Source organism: Rhinatrema bivittatum, chromosome 2 (assembly GCF_901001135.1).
Source record: "Rhinatrema bivittatum chromosome 2, aRhiBiv1.1, whole genome shotgun sequence".
NCBI classification, from domain to species: domain Eukaryota; kingdom Metazoa; phylum Chordata; class Amphibia; order Gymnophiona; family Rhinatrematidae; genus Rhinatrema; species Rhinatrema bivittatum.
This window is the reverse complement of record NC_042616.1, coordinates 170155658-170175539: the sequence shown is the minus strand read 5'-3', so window position 1 is coordinate 170175539 and position 19882 is coordinate 170155658. Positions and strand designations below refer to the sequence as shown.

Here is a 19882-nt window from a genome sequence, read left to right as displayed (position 1 = left end):
CTTTTCTAAAATGCTCTCAGTGCGCGCACATCCCAGCCACGTGCATATCCCCCGGATTTTACACACGCAGGCCATCAAAAATTCGGTCTTATTGATTAATAGCAGTTTATGGACTTCTGCTCAAGGCGTCACCATTATGCACAGTCCCCTGAAACATTAAACATTCATTTTATGGGAAGTAATTTCTACACTCTTGATATGGTTGATTCAGCTGCTCAATAACTCTGTAGTGCAGTTCTAGCTGATCTAAAGTGAGCTTTCCTGACTGTGGACTGAGCACTGTACAGCGATTGCCTTTATGCTTTTGTGAGTAAGAAACAGTAAATCTAAACCAACCATGATTGGCACTCTTGAAGAAAACAAAGTAAAAGGCATGTCAAATTTGTGAGAATAACATCACTACAAGTCCTCTTATGAATTTAGGATATAAATCTTTGTATGTGAATTCAGCTAGGATGTGAGAAACTGCTCCCAGGGGCCTTCTCTGGTCACATAACTGAAGTTCTGGCATACTGATACTGTTTTAATATTAAGACTATTCAATGTGGTCTTTCTTTATTTTTACAGTTAGTAAATTTGAAGTGGAAGCTCTGATCAGGCTTTTTTATACACTAATGGGAGAGCCAAGTGAAAGGCCTTCGAGAAATGGGCTGGATCGGAACAAGTTTCGAAATATGCTGCACAACACATTTGAAATGACAGATGACATGATTATGGACAGAGGTAAGACTTACAAAGAAAATAAATCCCAGAAGAAAACTTGCAGCCCTAAGACATGAGCAGCTGCTTCTATCTATCTATCTATCTATCTATATACACACATATGAATTATGAGTGTTGTATTTTTTTGTGTTTTGCATTTTTATTTTTCATTTTGAAACTCTTTTTTTTGTCTTTTTATGTTCATGATTGTAATCTTCTGAGTGTAAAGAATTAGAAACAGGATGGAAGGGGTGAGCTTGGAGCAGTTACTGCAGAGCAAAGAATAGCCATTCTGCCCCCTAATCTAGATCCTCCTTTTCTTGTTCACTGCCTCCCTGCCTGCACAGAACAGGAGAGGACTGGTGATCATTGCCTGGTCAGCAGAGCAAAGAATTCCGGGGTTTAAAAAAAAAAAAAAAAAAGTCTCTTAAACAAATCAACAGACAGTACAGAGTATATATCTGTTCTGTTTGTAGAGGCCTTTTCATGAAGTATTGATGGGGTAATATTGGGTGGATATGGAGAAGAATTTTGTTGGATGATTTGTTTTGTTTTATTTTAACTGTATATATTTTATTGTGTAATTTGCCTAGCATGTCCAATATAGGTGAAAAATAAATCTGACTAAATATCTAGAAGAACGGAGTTTGATATTGCCAACACTGACATAAAGATATATATATATATATATATATAATGTCATTCAGTTTTCTAGAGTGGCTCCTTAATATGGTTAGTACATTATAACCTATACCAATAGCACCGATGATCCAGTATTTAAGGCTGACCAATAACGCTCCCATATTTTGTCACATGCTGGCAGTTGATTTCTAAGCATGTATGTTAGTTTTTCAGAATTCTGTTTCTAATTTGTGGTCCCTTATTGGCGAGGGTCTGAGTTCTGTATGTGTGACCGAGGTGAGGGTTCTGCTAGCATGCAGAGTCTGTGGAGACATCTGTAGCAGTCCAGCTTGCTCTGTTTTCCCAGTAGGAACTATATTGATTGTAACCATTTGCCAGGGGTTTTGCTGTTTCCTCTAGGGCCATAAAAGTATTTGGTAGTTGGGGCTACTCTCTCCATCCTTCCCCTTCTCTCTACTACTCCCAGGGAGTGAGCTCATTCTGTGGGGGTAAAGAAAATCCTTTGTGGCCCAGGTGCTGGAGTGTTTCTCCTGATGTGTGTATATTTCTCTGGTGATGTATTCTGCTTAGGGACAGACAGGCTGGACTCAGACTGGGTGTTCAAATACAATTTACTGATTTATTTCCAAAACATCAACCACTGTCCCACATACCTTACACAAATGAAACTGTACATTTGAACTATTTACATAGACTTTCTGCTGGGGTGCTTGTGTCCATCTCTCTAGCTCCTGGGAGGGAGTTTGCCACTGTTTCCTCATCTGTGTGCAAACAGCCCAGTAAGATGGGGAATCCTAGAGGGGAGCCCCAAGCCATGAAAAGATCCTACCTGAGTCCAAAGTTTTGTCTTTTGCCCACACCCTGAGTCCTGATCCCTTTAGGGTGGAAATCCAGCTCGGAGTCTCCAGATCTTGGTGTTTCAATCCCTTCTCTCTTTCCACTCTATGTGACTTCTCTGGGAGAAAAGTCTGATGTTTCCAGTCTTGAACAAAGTTCTCTATCTCCTTCCTCCAAGTTGTGAAGAGGGATGGGGAAAACCTCCACACTAACAAAAAGGGGAAAATTCAAATTACTCTAAATCCAAAAATATTCCACAATGGGTACTCCTGTCACTGTTCTTGCATCCTCTAGGGAGTAGATGGGTAGCTCACAGGTCTCTGGCCCCACCCCAATCTCAGAACGGTGGTTCTCAACCTTTTTTTTGTCAGGGAAAATGGAAGTCAGTCAAGAAAAATGAACTTAAAAAGCCACCTTAACTTACCCTCTCCAGCAACGCTCCTACTCCTTTCCCTTGCAGGCCAATAGCACTCACCAGAAGCAGCAAGGGCTGCTGAAGTTCTGTCCTCATGGTCCTCTTCTTTAGGGACCACAACCAGTCTCTTCTTTCTCTCACACACACCAGTCACACCCTCAGGACCGGTTTCTGTCTCTCTCACACCAATCATCTCCCCAACCAGACACACACACACACACACACACACACTTCACCTTCCTGACCAGTCTCTCTCAATCACACAATGCTTTCTCTCTCTCTCTCTCTCTCTCACACACAAGCTCTCAATCACACACATGCTTTCTCTCTCTCTCATGCACTGGCTGGCTGACTGCTTCACTCCCACTCCCTCCCTCCCCCAGAGCATAAATGGTAGCTGCAGCAGCCTCCGCCAACCCCTACAGCCCAAGAAAGAAGAATCCCATGGACTGTGGGGGCTAACGCTGTTGTCTCCCTTGCTGATCACCGTCTGCTTCTGATTTTGCTCCAGGCCTGCGCTACTGCTTGAGGCCAATGCTGCAGCTACTGCCGTTGCTTTTCAATGCATCCTGGCCTTTTCTTCCCACGCGCCCCGTTACACCTGTTCACACACACACACACACACACACACACACACACACACACACACACACACTTCCTCATACCAAGAGCTCTCTCCAGTTTTCCTTTCTCCGCTACCAGCAGCTCTACCAGGGCCTGCCTCTCTCCTATATTTCTTCAGCTGCTGGCCCTCTCTTTCCTTTCTTTGGCTGCAGTGGCCCCCTCTAGGTCTTGCCCTATCACTGCTGCCTCCACCCTCCAGGTGTGAGACCCCATTCACCCTTCTCCCCTCCTTTCTCTCCCCACGCCGCACCCCTCTTTGCTCCATCTCTTTCCCTCTCCCTCTTACACCACCCTTCATTCCTAGGGAGTGGAAGAGTAGCCTAGTGGTGAGAGCAGTGGGCTATGAACCAGGAGACCAGGGTTCAAGTCCTGCTGTCACTCCTTGTGACCTTGGGCAAGTCACTTTACCCTCCATTGCCTCAGGTACAAACTTAGATTGTAAGCCCTCTGGGGATAGGGAAATACCTGCACTACCTGAATGTAATCCACTTTGAAGCGCTGAAAAAAGTGCGAAAAGCGGAATATGAATAAATTCACTCTTTTCCCCTCCCATCCACCTCACTCATCCTTTTCTTCCCCTCATTTCTCCCTCTACTCTCTTATCCCAACCTCTCTCCTCCCTTCCCTTCCTTCCTTGCTTGGTCTTCTTTAGTGTGACTTTCCCAGTCAGTGGCTGTGCTCCTGCAGTGCCCCATTGTTCTTTTTCTATGGGTGAGGCTTGGCCTCCCCATTGCACACCCAGTAGTGGTTCGCCTGATGCCACTTTCTCTTCCTTCCCTCATTAACCCACAGCTTCTTACTCTTTCCTTTTCCTTTCATCCCCTCTCACCTCATCCACAACCCCTTCCCTCTCCCTCAGCCCTCCTAGCAAGCTTTTATGTGCAGTCAGAGGATGGAAACCCAGCCAGCGCCCCCACGCGGAATTCTCTGCCTGCCGGGCAGTCAGCGAATCTCGCCGTCCTCGTCCTGCCAATGGGGAGGTTGGGAACATCACCGGCAAATTGATAAACCGTACCATCTTTTTATGACTGGTGGGAGTGGGAACCTCAACAGCCCATCCATAAACCAAGCCACTTGCTTCCACGAGCACTGCTGCCAGTTCCCTATTTGTTCTCTCACAAAATCACCTGAAGATACACATGGCCTGGATAAGTGGTCCACATTCAACAGAGCAACTAATCTTGAAATTAGTCAAATCATTGCTAAAATTAATCCTTCTATTCACCCATGTGACCCAATTTCAGCCATCTCCTTGAAACAAGTGCACAGAGTTGTTATTCCTACAATCACAACCTTAATTAACCTCTCTCTCAGAAGGAATTGTATCACCTGGGTTAAAGCAAGCTGTGATAAAACCAATTCTGAAAAACAAAACTGGCAGAATCGATGACAGGAACAACTATAGGCTCATATCCAACTTATCTTTTCTTTCAAAAGTACTGGAAAAAGCCGTGTTATCTCAACTCATGAATCATTTGGAAGGACAAGGTATTCTTTTCCCTAATCAATTTGGATTTAGGAAAAATCGTTCAACTGAGACTTTCCTCCTCTCCTTAATGGACTCTGTTTTATGAGGGTTTGATGCTAATAATTCCCATTTTCTTGTGCTAATAGATTTAACAGCCGCCTTTGACACAGTGGACCATACCCTGCTATGCCAAGAGCTGAGCAACATTGGTATTGACGGTAGTGTTTACAAATGGTTCTCCTCCTTTCTATCTAACAGAACATTCCAAGTCAAATTGGGCAATCACATATCTGATACTTTCCTTATTGATACAGGTGTATCTCAAGGCTCAGCCCTCTCGGCAACACTATTCAAAATTTATATGCTCCCACTGTGTAAATTACAGGTGGACTTAGGAATTACTTTCTTCTTGTATGCTGAACTCTTGATTGCCAAGAGTTCCCTATTGCCAATTCCATAGGGGGAGAATTTTTTCGAGAAGAAGGAACATGGGTACAGGGTGCCCTTGGAGTGCTGACTTAAGACGGACCCGACCCCCAGCAAGGAGATCGCACTTGGAATACTGTGTACAATTCTGGTCGCCGCATCTCAAAAAAGATATAGTTGCGATGGAGAAGGTACAGAGAAGGGCAACCAAAATGATAAAGGGGATGGAACAGCTCCCCTATAAGGAAAGGTTGAAGAGGTTAGGGCTGTTCAGCTTGGAGAAGAGATGGCTGAGGGGGGATATAATAGAGGTATTTAAGATCATGAGAAGTCTTGAAAGAGTAGATGTGAAACGGTTATTTACACTTTCGGATAATAAAAGGCTAATTGGAGAAAATTCTTTTTCACTGAACGCACAATTAAGCTCTGGAATTTGTTGCCAGAGGATGTGGTTAGTGCAGTTAGTGTAGCTGGGTTCAAAAAAGCTTTGGATAAGTTCTTGGAGGAGAAGTCCATTAACTGCTATTAATCAAGTTTACTTAGGGAATAGCCACTGCTATTAATTGCATCTGTAGCATGGGATCTTCTTGGTGTTTGGCTAATTGCCAGGTTCTTGTTTCCTGGTTTGGCCTCTGTTGGAAACAGGATGCAGGGCTTGATTGACCCTTGGTTTGACTCAGCATGGCAATTTCTTATGTTCTTAAGGAAGCATCCACTTCAATGATGAAGGGACGAGTAGGGTCCATATGATGGAAATATGGCTCTTGCAGGAAGGTGTCTTTTAGGTCTCAGAAAGTCATTATGGCCTCAGGTGGCTAGATCTTGGAGTTAGCCCCTTTTCACATGCAGGCAGTGAAAAGAGCGGTGATCTTGGAGTAGTTAGTGATGAAATGTCTGTAATAGTTGGTGAAGCCCAGGAATCTTTGTAGGGCCCGCAACCCGCTTGGCTGGGGCCACTCATGGATACGTTTGAGTTTATCTGGGTCCAGGGTGAAGCCTTTACTGGAGACAGTGTACTCTAGGAAGGGAAGGCTCTCTTTCTCAAAAAGACACTTCTCCAGTTTGGCGTATAACTGGTTGTCACAGAGGCGTTGGAGAGCTCGGCAGACATCACAACAATGAGAGATGAGATCCTTTGAAAAAAATGAGGATTTCATTGAGGTAGACCATGACACAGGTGTAAAGGTGGTCTCTAAAGATTTCGTTCATCATTTTTTGGATCACTGCCGGGGCATTACACAATCCGAATGGCATCACGAGGTATTTGTATTGCCTGTCTCTCGTGTTGAAGACTGTCTTCCATTCATTGTTGGCATGGATGCAGACCAGATTGTAAGCTCCTCGGAGGTTCAATTTGGTAAAAATTCTCGCCCCGGAGGGCGCTGTCTGCCGTTCACAAAGATGGCTGCCCGAATCTGAGGCTATGCACTAGTTTAAACAGGCGCCCTGGATGCCAACAAAAAATCAACTCCAAAAGTGGCTTTAACGACGGCAGCAGGCAGAGCAAGCGACGCGGATCACGATTGCAAAAAAAAACAAAACCAAAACGGCTGGATTGCAGCGAGACAGGGAAGTTATTTACCTTTGTTTCCCCGTCCACCATCTTGCCACGAGCGTAGAGACTGTTTCTCGGTGCGGGCTAGCTGAGGCAGGTGGGCTGCTTGCCTGTTTTCTGTAGCAGCGAAATTTACTGGCCACAAAGAAGGGGGGAAAAAAGACTTCCTGCAAATAAAACAAAAATAAAGCCCTCAAAGTTTGTGCTGTACACTGCGGGCTGAAAAGACTATTTGGAGCTAGGGCGCTGCCCCCCCTCCCCCTCCCGTCAGCCCCTGCCCCACGCCAGAATCATGTGTTGGAAGGTGACTGATTGAGCCTGAGGCTCCGACTGGCAATCCTTCACCATTTAAAACTCTTCCCGGGTTAGTACCTCGATCCAGGGGCTCGCAGAGACGACAGACTTAGGGATCTGGGCGGATTAAGACCGCTGGCAGAGGAGACCAGATCGAGGGAAAGGAAAACAGCTGAGCCGGGGAGACGACTCCGCCTGCCTGCTTTGCCGCCCACCATCTTGCAGCGCGTGAAAATAAGGGGAAACAAGATGGTAAGATCACCGGAGTGGGTAAAAATCGGGGCAAACATTTTCACACCACAACAGACCCCAAGGGAACTCCGAATAAAAGACTGGGAGAGGAATGGGTGACCTAGTGCTGGAGTCCCGTGCTCATCCCTCATCACCTTCCTCTTCCGTGAACTACCACAAATGCATGCTGCATGAGCAGAAGATAATTGAACAAAGCTGTCATTACCCCCATCAGCTTGGGGAGGCTATATATCCTTTGTAATCGTTAAGTGGGCGGCAGAGCCGGGGGGGGGGGGGGGGGATGAGAGGAGAGCGCTGGCTACTGTGTGCTGCAGCCACGGGAACAAACGGACAGAGAAGGCGAGCTCTAACAGCTGGATAATTTTGTCCCAGTATCTATTTAGAGGCAGCCAGCTTTACAGGACGGAATAAGTGGAAGTCTCAGATACATTTCAGTCACCGACACACCTCACTAAGGCTTGGTTTTGTGGGTCAGAAGAATTACCATAGGGGGATATCTAAGTACCCATAATACGATATCGCTAAAACTTCCTGAGGAGGTGAGTGACGGAGTGGAGCAGACAGGAGGCCAAACCAGAGAGCCTCGAACCATTATGAGTTTTTAAATGCAGTCCGAGGGGTGGTGGGGGGGGGGGCCCTTGGTGGACACCGCTGTGAGATGATTGTCTGAATGCCGGATTATGTTCCTCCCCCCCGGTCTCTCCTCTGCCTCTGCTGGATCCACTGAATCTTTTTCATTAAACTTTTTTCAAGATGAATCTTTTTCAAGATACATTGCAGACCTACCAACTCTTACTGGATAACTTTTCAAGCATTCTAGGAACAGGATGGCCACACGCCGAAAAGCGGCAGATTTAAAGCAATTTGCATTTAGCAAATTAGTAGAAGAAAATTTGCCCGAGGCACTGACAGCCCCGATTACATCACAGAGACTAAGGAATGATGGAGAAGAAGCAGATGCCACGAGAATAGAGGGCTCGGAGGATGCTCCGGGAGACACCGTTCCAGATTTCCCCACGCGGGATGAAATGCGTGGTTTATTGAATTTAGGTCGGATATGCGGAACCACAAAGTGGAAATCCTCGCCTGCATTAAGAATATGAAAGAAGAGGTTGCTTCCCTGGGCTCCCGTGTGGATGAATTAGACGGGAGAGCGGATGGATAAAGTGTTCAGATGGAGGCTTTGTCAGCCCAAACAAAGTAATTCACGACTGAGCTGGAAACTCTGGGGGACAAAGTAGAAGATCTTGAAAACCGGTCCCGCAGGTCCAACATACGCATCAGGGGAGTTCCTGAGGAAGAGCAATATGTGGATAGTATGCAGACAGCGAGGACCATTTGTCAGGATCTCTGGACATGTTTCGGGATCCCCTCGGAGGAGCATGATCGTATCTTCCAGGTGGATTTGGAAAGGGCGCATCGGACACTAGGGCCCAAATGCAACAATCAGCCCAGGGACATCATTATTAAATTTCTTCACTTTAAACAAAAAGAAGAGATTGTCAAGCTGGCTCGGGTCCATCCCCAATGGAAATGGCATAACCATGACATTGCCATCTACAATGACTTGGCGCTTTCTATGCTGCAAAAGCGGTTTTTCTGCATGAGGCGACAACCGTCTTGCGCCGCGCGGAGATTCGATACAGATGGGCTTTCCCGTTTTTGCTCTGATTTTTCAATATCAAGGCACCTCATACAGGCTTAAAAAGCTGGGGGAGGCTGCTGAATGCTTCACTCAAGCTGGCATCAGCTTCGACTTCACTCCATTTCCCAGACCTGCATCACATATAACTTCGGATGCAGACCTACGATGGAGGAGACAGGGGCCGGGTCGTGGACGGCTTTGCAGACAACCAACTGGCTCCGGGAATCTTAGTACAGATAAGGGCTGATGGTGGAAGATTTCTCCTCGTATTTCTTTTCAGGGAGAAGAAGATTGTGCTGGACAAAAAAGAATTTACTTCATGTTCAGAGCTCACAGCTTTCTTTGTCACATGTTATTCCAATGTTGATGGTTACAATCAGTTTGAAAGTATTATTGGTAGGCACGATAAGTAATTAGAAAGTGTTGAGCTAATCTTCAGATCACATGGATTCGGCAGGTGTGTGTGGGGGGGGGGGGGGACAGAGGTTGGGAAGGTGGCGGTGGCCATCAGGCGCCCCCCAGGGGATGGATTCGCAGAAGAGGGTGAGCGAATCCTTTTTGGTTAAGGTGAAGGAGGCAGTGGAGCCAGATTGTCCGATTAATTTTTCCAAATTAGGCAGTTCCAGATTGTACTTTTTTCATACAACTACCGGTAGTGCGATGATACTTTCTCACTCTCAATTACTTACCCAAGGTTTATATGGCCATTTGCAGAAAATCTCCACAAACCTAAAGCGATGTTTCCTTCTCTAATTGATAATGGTTAAGATAATCTCCCTCAATGTTAAAGGCCTAAAACCTCATAGAAAGCGCTTCCTTCTTCAAAAAGAGTTGCTACATAAAAAAGCAGATATTGCATTTATTACAGTACAGAGCCTTCCCATATGTATTCTTGGCTGCCAGAGGATCAAAGGCTAAATATACTAGAACAGGGATTTTGATATCAAAGCATTTGGTATTTGAGTCTCTTTCTCACGCTGCTGATCCGCATGGGAGGTACCTTATTTTAAACATCCAGATTGGCACGAAGAAATATACATTAGTGACGGTTTATGCCCCCAATAGAGACCCAGGGCCCTTTTGGAAGGAATTACATAGAGCATTGTCACTACATGCGGAAGGGCCAATCATATTAGGAGGGGACTTTAATGTTACTCTTCGGCCGGACATAGATACATCTAAGCCACACTCTCAGCTTTCTGGGCCTGGTAGGAAATCAGTGCGAAACATGTCTGATTGGAATATGATTGACGCATGGAGAAACCGATGCCCCAAGTCTAGATCATATACTTTTTTCTCCGCACCACATGAGAGCTATTCACGTATAGATTATTTTCTGGTTGATAAACTTCTGGGAAACCAGGTCAAGGGGGTGGATATAGACGTAATCATGTGGTCTGATCATGCCGCCATTACTCTTGAGGTCGATTTGGGTGAACGGGATGAGGGCAGTCTGTTTTGGAAATTGAATGAATCCCTACTACAAGATGAAGCTTTTGTGCAGATGTTGGGTGCCCAGATGCAAGACTACTTCCGATTGAATTCCGGTGGGGAGGTATCCCCTAGCACACTTTGGGAGTGTTCCAAGGCGGTAGTCAGGGGGATCTTGATTTCTCGGGCAACTGCATGTAAACGCCAGGAACAGGGGGCTCGTATAGCTTTACTGGGCAAAATTTCTGCCTTGTTGCAGGTACATTTGAGAACCCAGTCTAAGCATTGTTATCAGAAGTTACTTGCCCTCAAAGATGAATTAGCACAACTTGATAATAAACGTATGCTTTGGATTCTCTAAAGCAGAAATATTATGAAGGTGGGAATAAGGCAGGTCGCTTTTTAGCTAGTCAACTTCGGGTACGAATCTCCCAAAATAACATTTTAAAAATTTTAAAATTTATCGGGGGACATCCTCACCGCCTCGGCGGGAATACGCAGTACTTTTTTGGAGTTTTTTCAGAACTTGTTCAGGTCTGAGGGATCCATTCAACAAACCAACATAAATGCATACTTACAAGATTTAGATTTGCCTAGCTTGACTCCTGAGCAACGGCAGAGCCTGGATGCTCCGATCCTTCCTAGCGAGATTGAGATGGTGGTCAAATCCCTGAAATCCGGCATATCTCCTGGACTTGATGGTCTCTCTGGGGTATACTATAAAAAATGTATATCCATAGTAGCAGAACCCCTAGCCCAGTACTTTAATAATCTCAGGGAGGGCAAAAGCATAGGGTTCCATAACAATACAGCCGGAATCACTGTTATCCTGAAACCTGGTCGAGATCCGGCACAATGTAGTTCCTACAGACCCATCTCGCTTATCAATGTGGATCTCAAAATCCTGGCTCGGGTCCTAGCTCAAAGATTCAATAAGTTTCTCTCCCAGCTCGTCCACTCTGATCAAGTAGGATTTATTCCGCAGCGCATGGCGGCAGATAACAACATAAGAAAGGTCATTGATCTCATATGGTGGGTTCGTAAAACACAGACCCCTGCGGTATTATTATCCCTTGATGCTGAAAAGGCATTTGATCTAGTGCACTGGCCCTTTCTATTCTCCACCTTAAGGCATCTGGCATTTGGACCCTTCTTTTTGCAGTGGATACAACAGCTATATGATAATCCCACTGCCAGGGTCAAAGTGAATAGTGGATACGGCACTGCTTTTCCTATAGGAAGGGGCACTAGACAAGGATGTCCACTATCTCCCTTGCTATTTGCCTTGTATCTTGAGCCTTTAGTGACCCAGATCCGCAAGGCCAATGATATACATGGAGTTCGATTGGGGGATGCGGAGTACAAAGCATCTCTGTTTGCGGATGATATTCTATTAACATTAACAGATCCGGCCACGTCGCTGGAGGGGATCACCCGCCAACTAAATAGTTTTGGCAAAGTAGCTGGCCTTAAGGTGAATCTAAGTCGGAGTTGCTCAATGTGACTCTGAGCCCGGTTGAAGTACAAAATATTAATAATGTTTCCGTATAAATGGGCGAAGTCATATATAAAGTACCTGGGGATCTTTTTAGCAGCTAGATTACCTGATCTATATAATCTAAATTATACACTCTTGAATAATGGTCTAATCCTGGATATGAGTCGATGGAACAGGGGCACTTTTTCATGGCTGGGAGGGATAGCAATTGTCAAAATGACAATACTGTCTAAATTCCTGTATTTGTTTTCCTCCCTTCCAGCGGATGTTTCTTCTCATGTGATTTGCCGCTGGCAAAAACGGATTTGTGATTTCATTTGGCATAGATGTCCCCCTCGCCTAGCACGTCAGGTTCTCTATCTCCCGAAGTCACAGGGGGGACTGGGGGTACCCAATCTTCTATGGTACTTTAGGGCAGCCCAGTTGCGGGCCATAATGGATATCCATCGTGTTATGGAAATTAAACAATGGGTGCCTATTGAACAAGCAATTTTAGGCCCAGTGGCTTTACGGGCCATATTTTGGCAACCACACAATACTTGGCAGCAGCCAAGGGTATAGCATGGTCTTTGCAGGTCATCTTGAATATTTGGAAGCAGAGCAGTAGGCAAGTAGTTGGGGCATATAAATATTTCTATCAAACTTCTCTACTCCATAATAGTCACATCCCCCAGTGGTCTATCTGGAGGAACGTGGGTGTTACCACAATCGGGCATAAGTTGTCACAAGGGTCGATCCTATCAGTGCAAGGACTAATAGATACCTTCTCCTTTAGCTCAAAAGATTTCCTGGTGTATGCTCAAGTAGTCCACTTTATTCAGACTCTACAACGTGCTAAATTGCTACGACCAAGTCGCTCGCTGTTTGAGTCCCTGGTCCAATATAGCAACAGAATAAAGGGGCCTATTTCTAAAATATATCACGCCCTCTTCCCAGACAAACAGGAGACCAGCAATTTTGTGAGACAGTGGGCAGTGGATCTGGGAGAGCAGTTGAGTCTTGAGACATGGGAGGCCATATTATGCCAGGAGATGTTCAATTTCAGTTGGATTGCGTGAAGATTGCTATAAGATGATATATAGATGGTACTTCACCCCAGATAAAATCCATAGGATATACCCAACTGCAACAGATTCCTGCTGGCGCAATTGTGGAATTAGTGGAACATACTTCCATATATGGTGGGCCTGTCAGAAAATACAGACCTTTTGGGAGACTCTTTTTCACCTGGTTAAGTGACCTGTTCCAAGTTACTATTCAGGCCTCTGCTATTACTGCCTTGTTGCATGTTTATCCAGATGTCCTCCATAAGTCCCAGCAGCGCTTCTGTTCCCACATTTTTATCGCTGCTCGTACTTTGATAGCAGCAAGGTGGAAAACAGAACAAGTACCGCAGCTATCGGAGGTCATAGATAAACTCCATACCTACTACCGGCTGGCCTCTTTAACAGCTACCAAATATGGGAGAATGTCTTCTTTTATTAAATCTTGGAAACCATTTATGGACTATATCCTTCAAATGTAATCTGATATTGTGTTAAGAGGTCAGATGCTATACAGGGGAATGTATTGCTTCACAGCAACTTGGGTGAGAGTGTATCCTTTCACATTGTATTCCAACGTGTTTTTCAACTTAACATGTTTCTTTTATAAACATTGAGTATTGGGTATGTGGGCATTATGGTATGAAAATGAGAAACCATTGTCTGATACTAATGCCTCTGAATTCTGTAGCAGATGGGCTACGACTCCATTATGTGGGGAGGGAGGGGGGATTCGGGGTTGTCTTATATATTCTGTATATATAGCAATGTTATATTAAAAGTTTAATAAAATTATTAATTTCAAAAAAAACAATTCTCGCCCTTGCAGGTGATCGAACAATTGTGAGATTAAGGGCAGTGAGTACAGGTTCTTTTTGGTAACTGAGTTGAGGCCCCAATAATTGATGCAGGGGTGGAGTGTCCTATCATTTTTGGAGACGAAGAAGAATCCTGCACTGGCTAAAGATGTGGAGGGATGGATGAACCCCCTGTAAAGGTTTTCACGAATGTACTCCAGCATCACCTTAATCTCTAGGAGCAACAATGGTTATACCGTGCCACAAGGTGGCTTGGTGTTTGGTAATAGTTCGATTGCACAGTCATTCTCTATGAGGGGGTAGAGGCTCTGGCCTCTTCTTAGAGAAGATGTTTGAGAAATCAGTGTACGATGGAGGAATGCCAACCACTGTGGCCATGGGAAGACATGGTGGAACCTCCACTTTTTCTAAGCAAGCGTTGTGGCAGTTGGGGCCCCATTTGGAGAGCTTCAGAGAAGTCCAATCAAACTGTGGAGAATGGAATTGAAGCCAAAGTAGCCCCAGAACCATGGGGTGAATCACTTTATTGATGACATAGAATGCGATCTGTTTGATGTGTAGGGTGAGAATGCGCAGTGTAATTCTACCAGATAACGGATCTCCATGAATGGAGGAAATTACTAGTGGAATCTTCTTGAGGACATTCGGAATGTGCAGGTGGGCCATGAAGGCCTTCATAAGGAAGTTCCTACCAGCACTAGAGTCCACAAGGGACAGGGTGGAAAAACTGATTAACTGTGGAGATGGTTATGGGGAGCATCGGTTGGAGAGCCGGAGTTGTGAAGCCTAGGGTCTGCCCACCGCTGGACCCTAGGCTCGGAAGTTCCCAGTCTGATCTGGCACTTTACTATATGGTGCCCCGGGCTGCCACAGTAGAAGCATAGGCTCGACTAAGGATGCTGTAGGCGTTCCTCTGGGGATAGGCATCCTCATCCCAGCTGCATAGGTTCCTCCGTGTGCACTACTGGAGGCGGATTTGAGGTGGGTGGCAATAGACGTGGTGGCCTACGAGGCAGAAGGAGCTCCCAGGTACACTCCTGGAGGCGGTGGTCTATCCTGCCAGCCAGGTCAATGAGGCCCTCCAAGGAATCCGGGAGGTCCCGAGCTGCTAGCTCATCCTTGATTCGAGATGAGAGCCCCTCGAGGAAGATGGAGCGCAAGCAGGCCTCCCTCCAATTGAGCTCTTTAGCTAAGGTCCGGAATTCTATTGCATAATCCATTAGGAACCAGTTCCCTGATGTAGGTGGAGAATATCCGTGCTGGATGCAGCCTGGCAGCCAGGGTTATCAAAGACCTTTTTGAAGGTAGAAACGAACTGCCGGAGATCTTGGAGAATCAGGTCAGAATGTTCCCAGAGTGGTGATGCCCACAATAGGGTCTTGCCATCAAGACGGGAGAGAATGAAAGTGATCTTGGTAGCTTCTTCTGGGAAAAGAACTGGCTGGAGCAGGAATTGCATGTAGCACTGATTAATAAAGCCCCGACATTGCTTCAGATCCCCCGGCATAATGGGGAGATGCCGGCAGAGGAATAGAGGGGCGACTTGGAGCCCCTGAGGTGGTTGGAATTGCCGCTAGTGGCAGTGGTGTGGTAAAAACTGCTGTAGACTCCAACTGAGCGTTGAAATGTTCCATGGACACTGCCAGAACCTTGAGGAAGTGCAGTTGTTCCTGGATCTTGTGGGCCAAGCCTGGAATTACCTGAAGGGTGGTGGCCTCTGCTGTGTCCATAGCTTTGGTAATCTGTTGAGGAAGTGGACCCTTAGCCGAGGCAAAGTTGTTGAAACCTGCAAGGAGGAGCCCTGCAGGTCCCCACTGTCGGCAGATGGACCTGACCGGAGCAGAGGCCCAACTGCAACTTCACCAATACCAGCTCTTAATCCCCTTAGGTTGAGCCCTCGGGTGCCAGGGCTGGCTGGACTTAGGCACGGGCCTCTATGGAGGTGAAAATTTGAAGCTTGGTAGATGAGGCAGGCCAGCACAGCGGGAAGCTCAGTCAGATCAGGCCGTAATCTGGACAGGCGACAGGCAGAGTTCAATCAAAGATGAAGTACAGGCTGTGGTCAGTGGCAGGTGGAGGACAAGCAGCATTGGTGACCAGTCCAAAGTCAAAGCCAGAAGATCAATCTGAGGAAGAAGACTAGGGACAACAGGAACACGAGGAGATGCTGAAGACAGACGAGAGGAAGACTGACCACAGACGAGGAGATCCAGAGACAAACCAGATGGCAGGAACCAAGGACAGAAGACACAGACTCAGGAACTCCATAGGATAGACAGGAACCAAGAAGCAGGATGCAGGAATCAGGAACGCTGACGCAAAGCACTTCTACAGGAGGAATTGACCTATTGCCAAGGCACTGGAGGGGCGTCTGGAGCAGCTTTATATATGAGCCAACCAGTGATGTCATCAGAGGGCGCCACTTGGCTGTTCCCACCACCTTTTGATGGACCAAAATAAACATTCAATTTAAAAATAAAAAAACCAAAAAGAAACCCTTACTCCTCCCCCCCCCACCCCAGACCACACTTACCCTTTCTGTAGAGTTCCTAATATAGAAAGAGGCAGGAGTGACCCTTAATCGCTCCTGCCCATCAGTTCAAAAACAGTGCCAGTTGGCCCTGAGGCTGGCATCATTTTGTTGTACTGCACACGACCATACAAGAAAATGGCATCAGCACTGGCCTGAGGCCTGTCTGGCACTATTTTCCAACCACCAGTTGGCTCACTCCTGACACTTTTCTACATTGGAAACCCTTTTGGAAAGGTTAAGCGTAGTCTGGGGGGAGGGGTGAATTTCCAGTCTTTTTTTTTTTTTTCATTGATTTTCTCAATTGAAAGTCAACCAAAAATAATACCCAGATTTCTTGGTGGGGCGGGGGGGGGGGGGGGGTTCATTTAATTTTTGAGTGAAACAAAATGCATGTTACATCCCTTTTTTTTCATTTTGTTTAAAAACAAATGCGCACCCCGAGTTATATGTTTTTATAGGTTTGTTTTAGGAGGTGGGGGTCATAATGATTGAGTTTAATTATCAATTATGTCCTATGTAATATCTTGGGGGAAGAGCCTATGGGCCTGAAAGTTTAATTGGGGGATGCAAGGCTGATGTTTCACCTAGGTAGTGGTTCCCTGGGAGACCCCTAGCTAGTCAGGTTTTCAGGATATTCTATTATGTCGCATGGGCCCACACAGGCAGAAGAAGATAAAGGTGTGCTTGTGTCAGTCAGCATAGGTTGAAAAAAGTGGGAGTGTGTTTGTGTTGGCACATACAGTACAGAATTGGCATGCGACTGCTCTCCTGTCAACTCGTTCAGAGGAAGAAAGCTGCAACGATGGATTGGCAGTTATCAGATTAACAGGGGGTATAAAAGAGGCAAGTGCTAGGATCGGGCCCAGGTTTAGGCATGTGCAACATGGACAACGGCTTCCAAATTTTGATAAGTGCTTTAGTGTTGCAGATACTGCTGCCATCCAGGCCTGCAACCCTTTCTTCTTCCAGGTCCTTTTCCTGAGGCTAAAAGAACAACCCCTAAAGAAACGCGGAGCCTTTGCACCAATACATGCACGCTCCCAGCAGGCCCTGTGGCACGCCACTCCTTGCACGAGTTGCCCTGGTAACAGGAAGCCTGTGCTTTAAAAGGAGGTGAGCAGCGCTGGGCCTGCGCCCCACATTTGTTTAGGGGAAGTTCTTGCTGTAGTAATGACAGGATGAGACCTGGAATGGGAAGAAAGGGTTATAGGGCCCAAAATGCAGGGAGATGTGCCACATGACATACAGGGGCCTGCACCCTCTGATTTCTTGGGGGAAAGGAGGATACTACCTCCTTGCCCCCCCCTGCTGATTTCTTGGGAGGGCACTTCCTTCCCCCTCATCATCCATGATTTCTAGGGAGGGGGAAAACTACCCCCCATAACCAGTACCCTTTAATGATTTTTGGGGTCTCTCCACCTTTGACTGTGGATACCTAAATTGTAAATCCAGCCTTGGCTAAGGTTGGGGAGATGAGGGAGGTTGATAGTCAATATAGAAAAAAATAAAAGGGGGCCCTATCCACAGAAGTTTGCCCAGGTCACATTAAGTAGTTGAAGTGATCCTGAGAATCTTCCCTGTCTCCTTTGCCTGGCCCAGGGTGACCGACCATGATGAAGTACTGCTGTATTTATTTATTTATTTATTTGATTTCAGCTTCTTCTTTCACTTTTCTCCTTCTGATCTCAAAGGAATTAACTAATTTATCTGTGCCAGTCACCTGGGAATAAAAAAAAGACTATATTACATTAGACAATTATTGACTCAACTGGGTTGCAGTAGGAAGTTATTCCCCAGAGAGCTGAAAGTGTGATTGATTAAGAGGTTGAAGTGCCTAGAGATGGAAGCTGAAGGCATTATTGTCCTCTAGGGTTAGTGTATTCCCTAAGAGGTGGTAATGTTTGAGTTCAGACAGAATCTGTGCTACTAAAAACTGAAAGAAACCTGTTGATTGCAAACCCACTTTGCTCGAGTCCTAACAGTTGATGGTCTAGCGACAGACCAGCTAATCAGTCACTTGGACTACTCCATAGGTTCAGACAGCAACACTCCCAGCATGCTCACAAAATGAAAATGATAGCTCTCTAGGCAGAAATCTCTAACACCTTAAATCAGAACAGAGAGAAGCTGTTTTTTATCATTTATTTTAAGAAAATTGTGGAGATAAGTTATTAGATAAATGATTATCAGTGGTGTAAATTCTTCAACTTCCAAAGAATAAAGAGGTTTGTCTATTCTTGAGTGGTATCAACATTGCTCGCCAAACATTGTGGGATTCCTTGGTGAATAACTGTGCTTGCCATGTTAGTCTTCTTGGATATATCAAAATAAGGGTCAACAAACAACTGGCTTTTTTAATGGACTATCTTAATACATTTCTTAGCAACACTTCTACAGCCATTGTACACTGTGTAATCTGTTCCGTGCACCAAGGTTTTCAGCAGCACATACAATGAAAATTTTTTACATTGGAAATGAAACCATACGACAATCCAATGAAGGCAGCAGAAGAAATTCCTGTAAAACCCAGAAGCCAAAAACACAATGAAGCTTATTTAAAGTTGCTGCAGTGATGCACTACAGCTTTAGCATTTAGTATGCAATGAAATTCTGATGGAACACAGCCCTGCAGCTGGAAACGAAGCACTTGTCTTAGCAGCTAATCCTGATGATTTTTTTTTTTTCAGAGAAACTTGAATGATTTTATATGGTAAAATAAGATCAGTATAGTGGAGCAGAGGTATAGAATTGTTTTTTTGAAGGGTGCGGAGAGGAGATGGTAGGGGAAGTCCTGCTGTAGAAGACAAGAAAGAAACCTGCTTGAGATATGTTGTAAAACCAGGCTCCCTTGCAGATGTGGTGCCTCGGATCTACTTAGTGTCTAGGTACTTGTCAGGTATTCGTAACCCTGGATTGGCCACTGTTGAAAACATAATGCTGGGCTTGATGGACTCTTGGTCAGACCCAGTGTGGCAACTTTTTATGTTAGATTCTACTGCATTGCCTCATGGAACAACTTTCCACTGGAGCCATGCGCCTTCTGGCAGATTATACATGTATATACTGATGAGTTGATATAACTTAAGAAAACCTTTATTTTGGAAGCAGTTTAGAACAGTGCTACCAGCATGATACAAATCCTACAAAGAGACTTAGACACTCAAAATATTACAACTGAAGAAAAGGAAGGAGCTGATAGAAACATTCAAATATGTAGCAGATTTCAGTAAAGTCCAGGCAGGTGAAGTTTTCCATAGACAAGAAAATTCAAGGACAAGGGATCATGATATGAAGTTGTAGGGAGGACATTACATGTGACAATTCTTCTTTAGAGGGGTGATAGATGCTTGGAATAGCCAAGGGCAGTGGTTTCCAACCTGTGGTCCACGAATCCCTAGGGGTTTGGTAGACCATAACAGGGGGGGGGGGGGTCTATGAAAATGTGGTTCAAGAAGAGGCCTTCAGACCCCATTCCACGGTGGCTGCTATCAAATCTCATCCTGCTGGTGGCTGAAGACCGAAGAGGGCTGCTGGTGCATCCCATCTCAGTGGTGGCTGCAGACTGCAGGAGGCTGCTGGCTCACTCCATCCTGCTGGCGGCCGAGGAATGAAGGTCATAAGGCCGCTGGCGCACACCATCTAGCTGGTTGACAAAGACAGCAGGAGGTCCTGGGGTGGAAGAGAATCAACGGGGAAGAT

General features: G+C 45.6%; 1 protein-coding gene across 2 annotated transcripts in view; it reads left to right on the top strand.

Annotated features, from left to right (window-relative positions):
* Window positions 1-19882, top strand: part of EFCAB1 (EF-hand calcium binding domain 1) — a 69803-nt gene that overhangs the window by 8799 nt on the left and 41122 nt on the right. For both annotated transcript variants that reach the window (XM_029588874.1, XM_029588873.1), the window contains exon 2: window positions 568-723. In XM_029588874.1, coding sequence (XP_029444734.1) covers window positions 568-723 — 156 coding nt within the window. The remainder of the gene's footprint in view (window positions 1-567; window positions 724-19882) is intronic.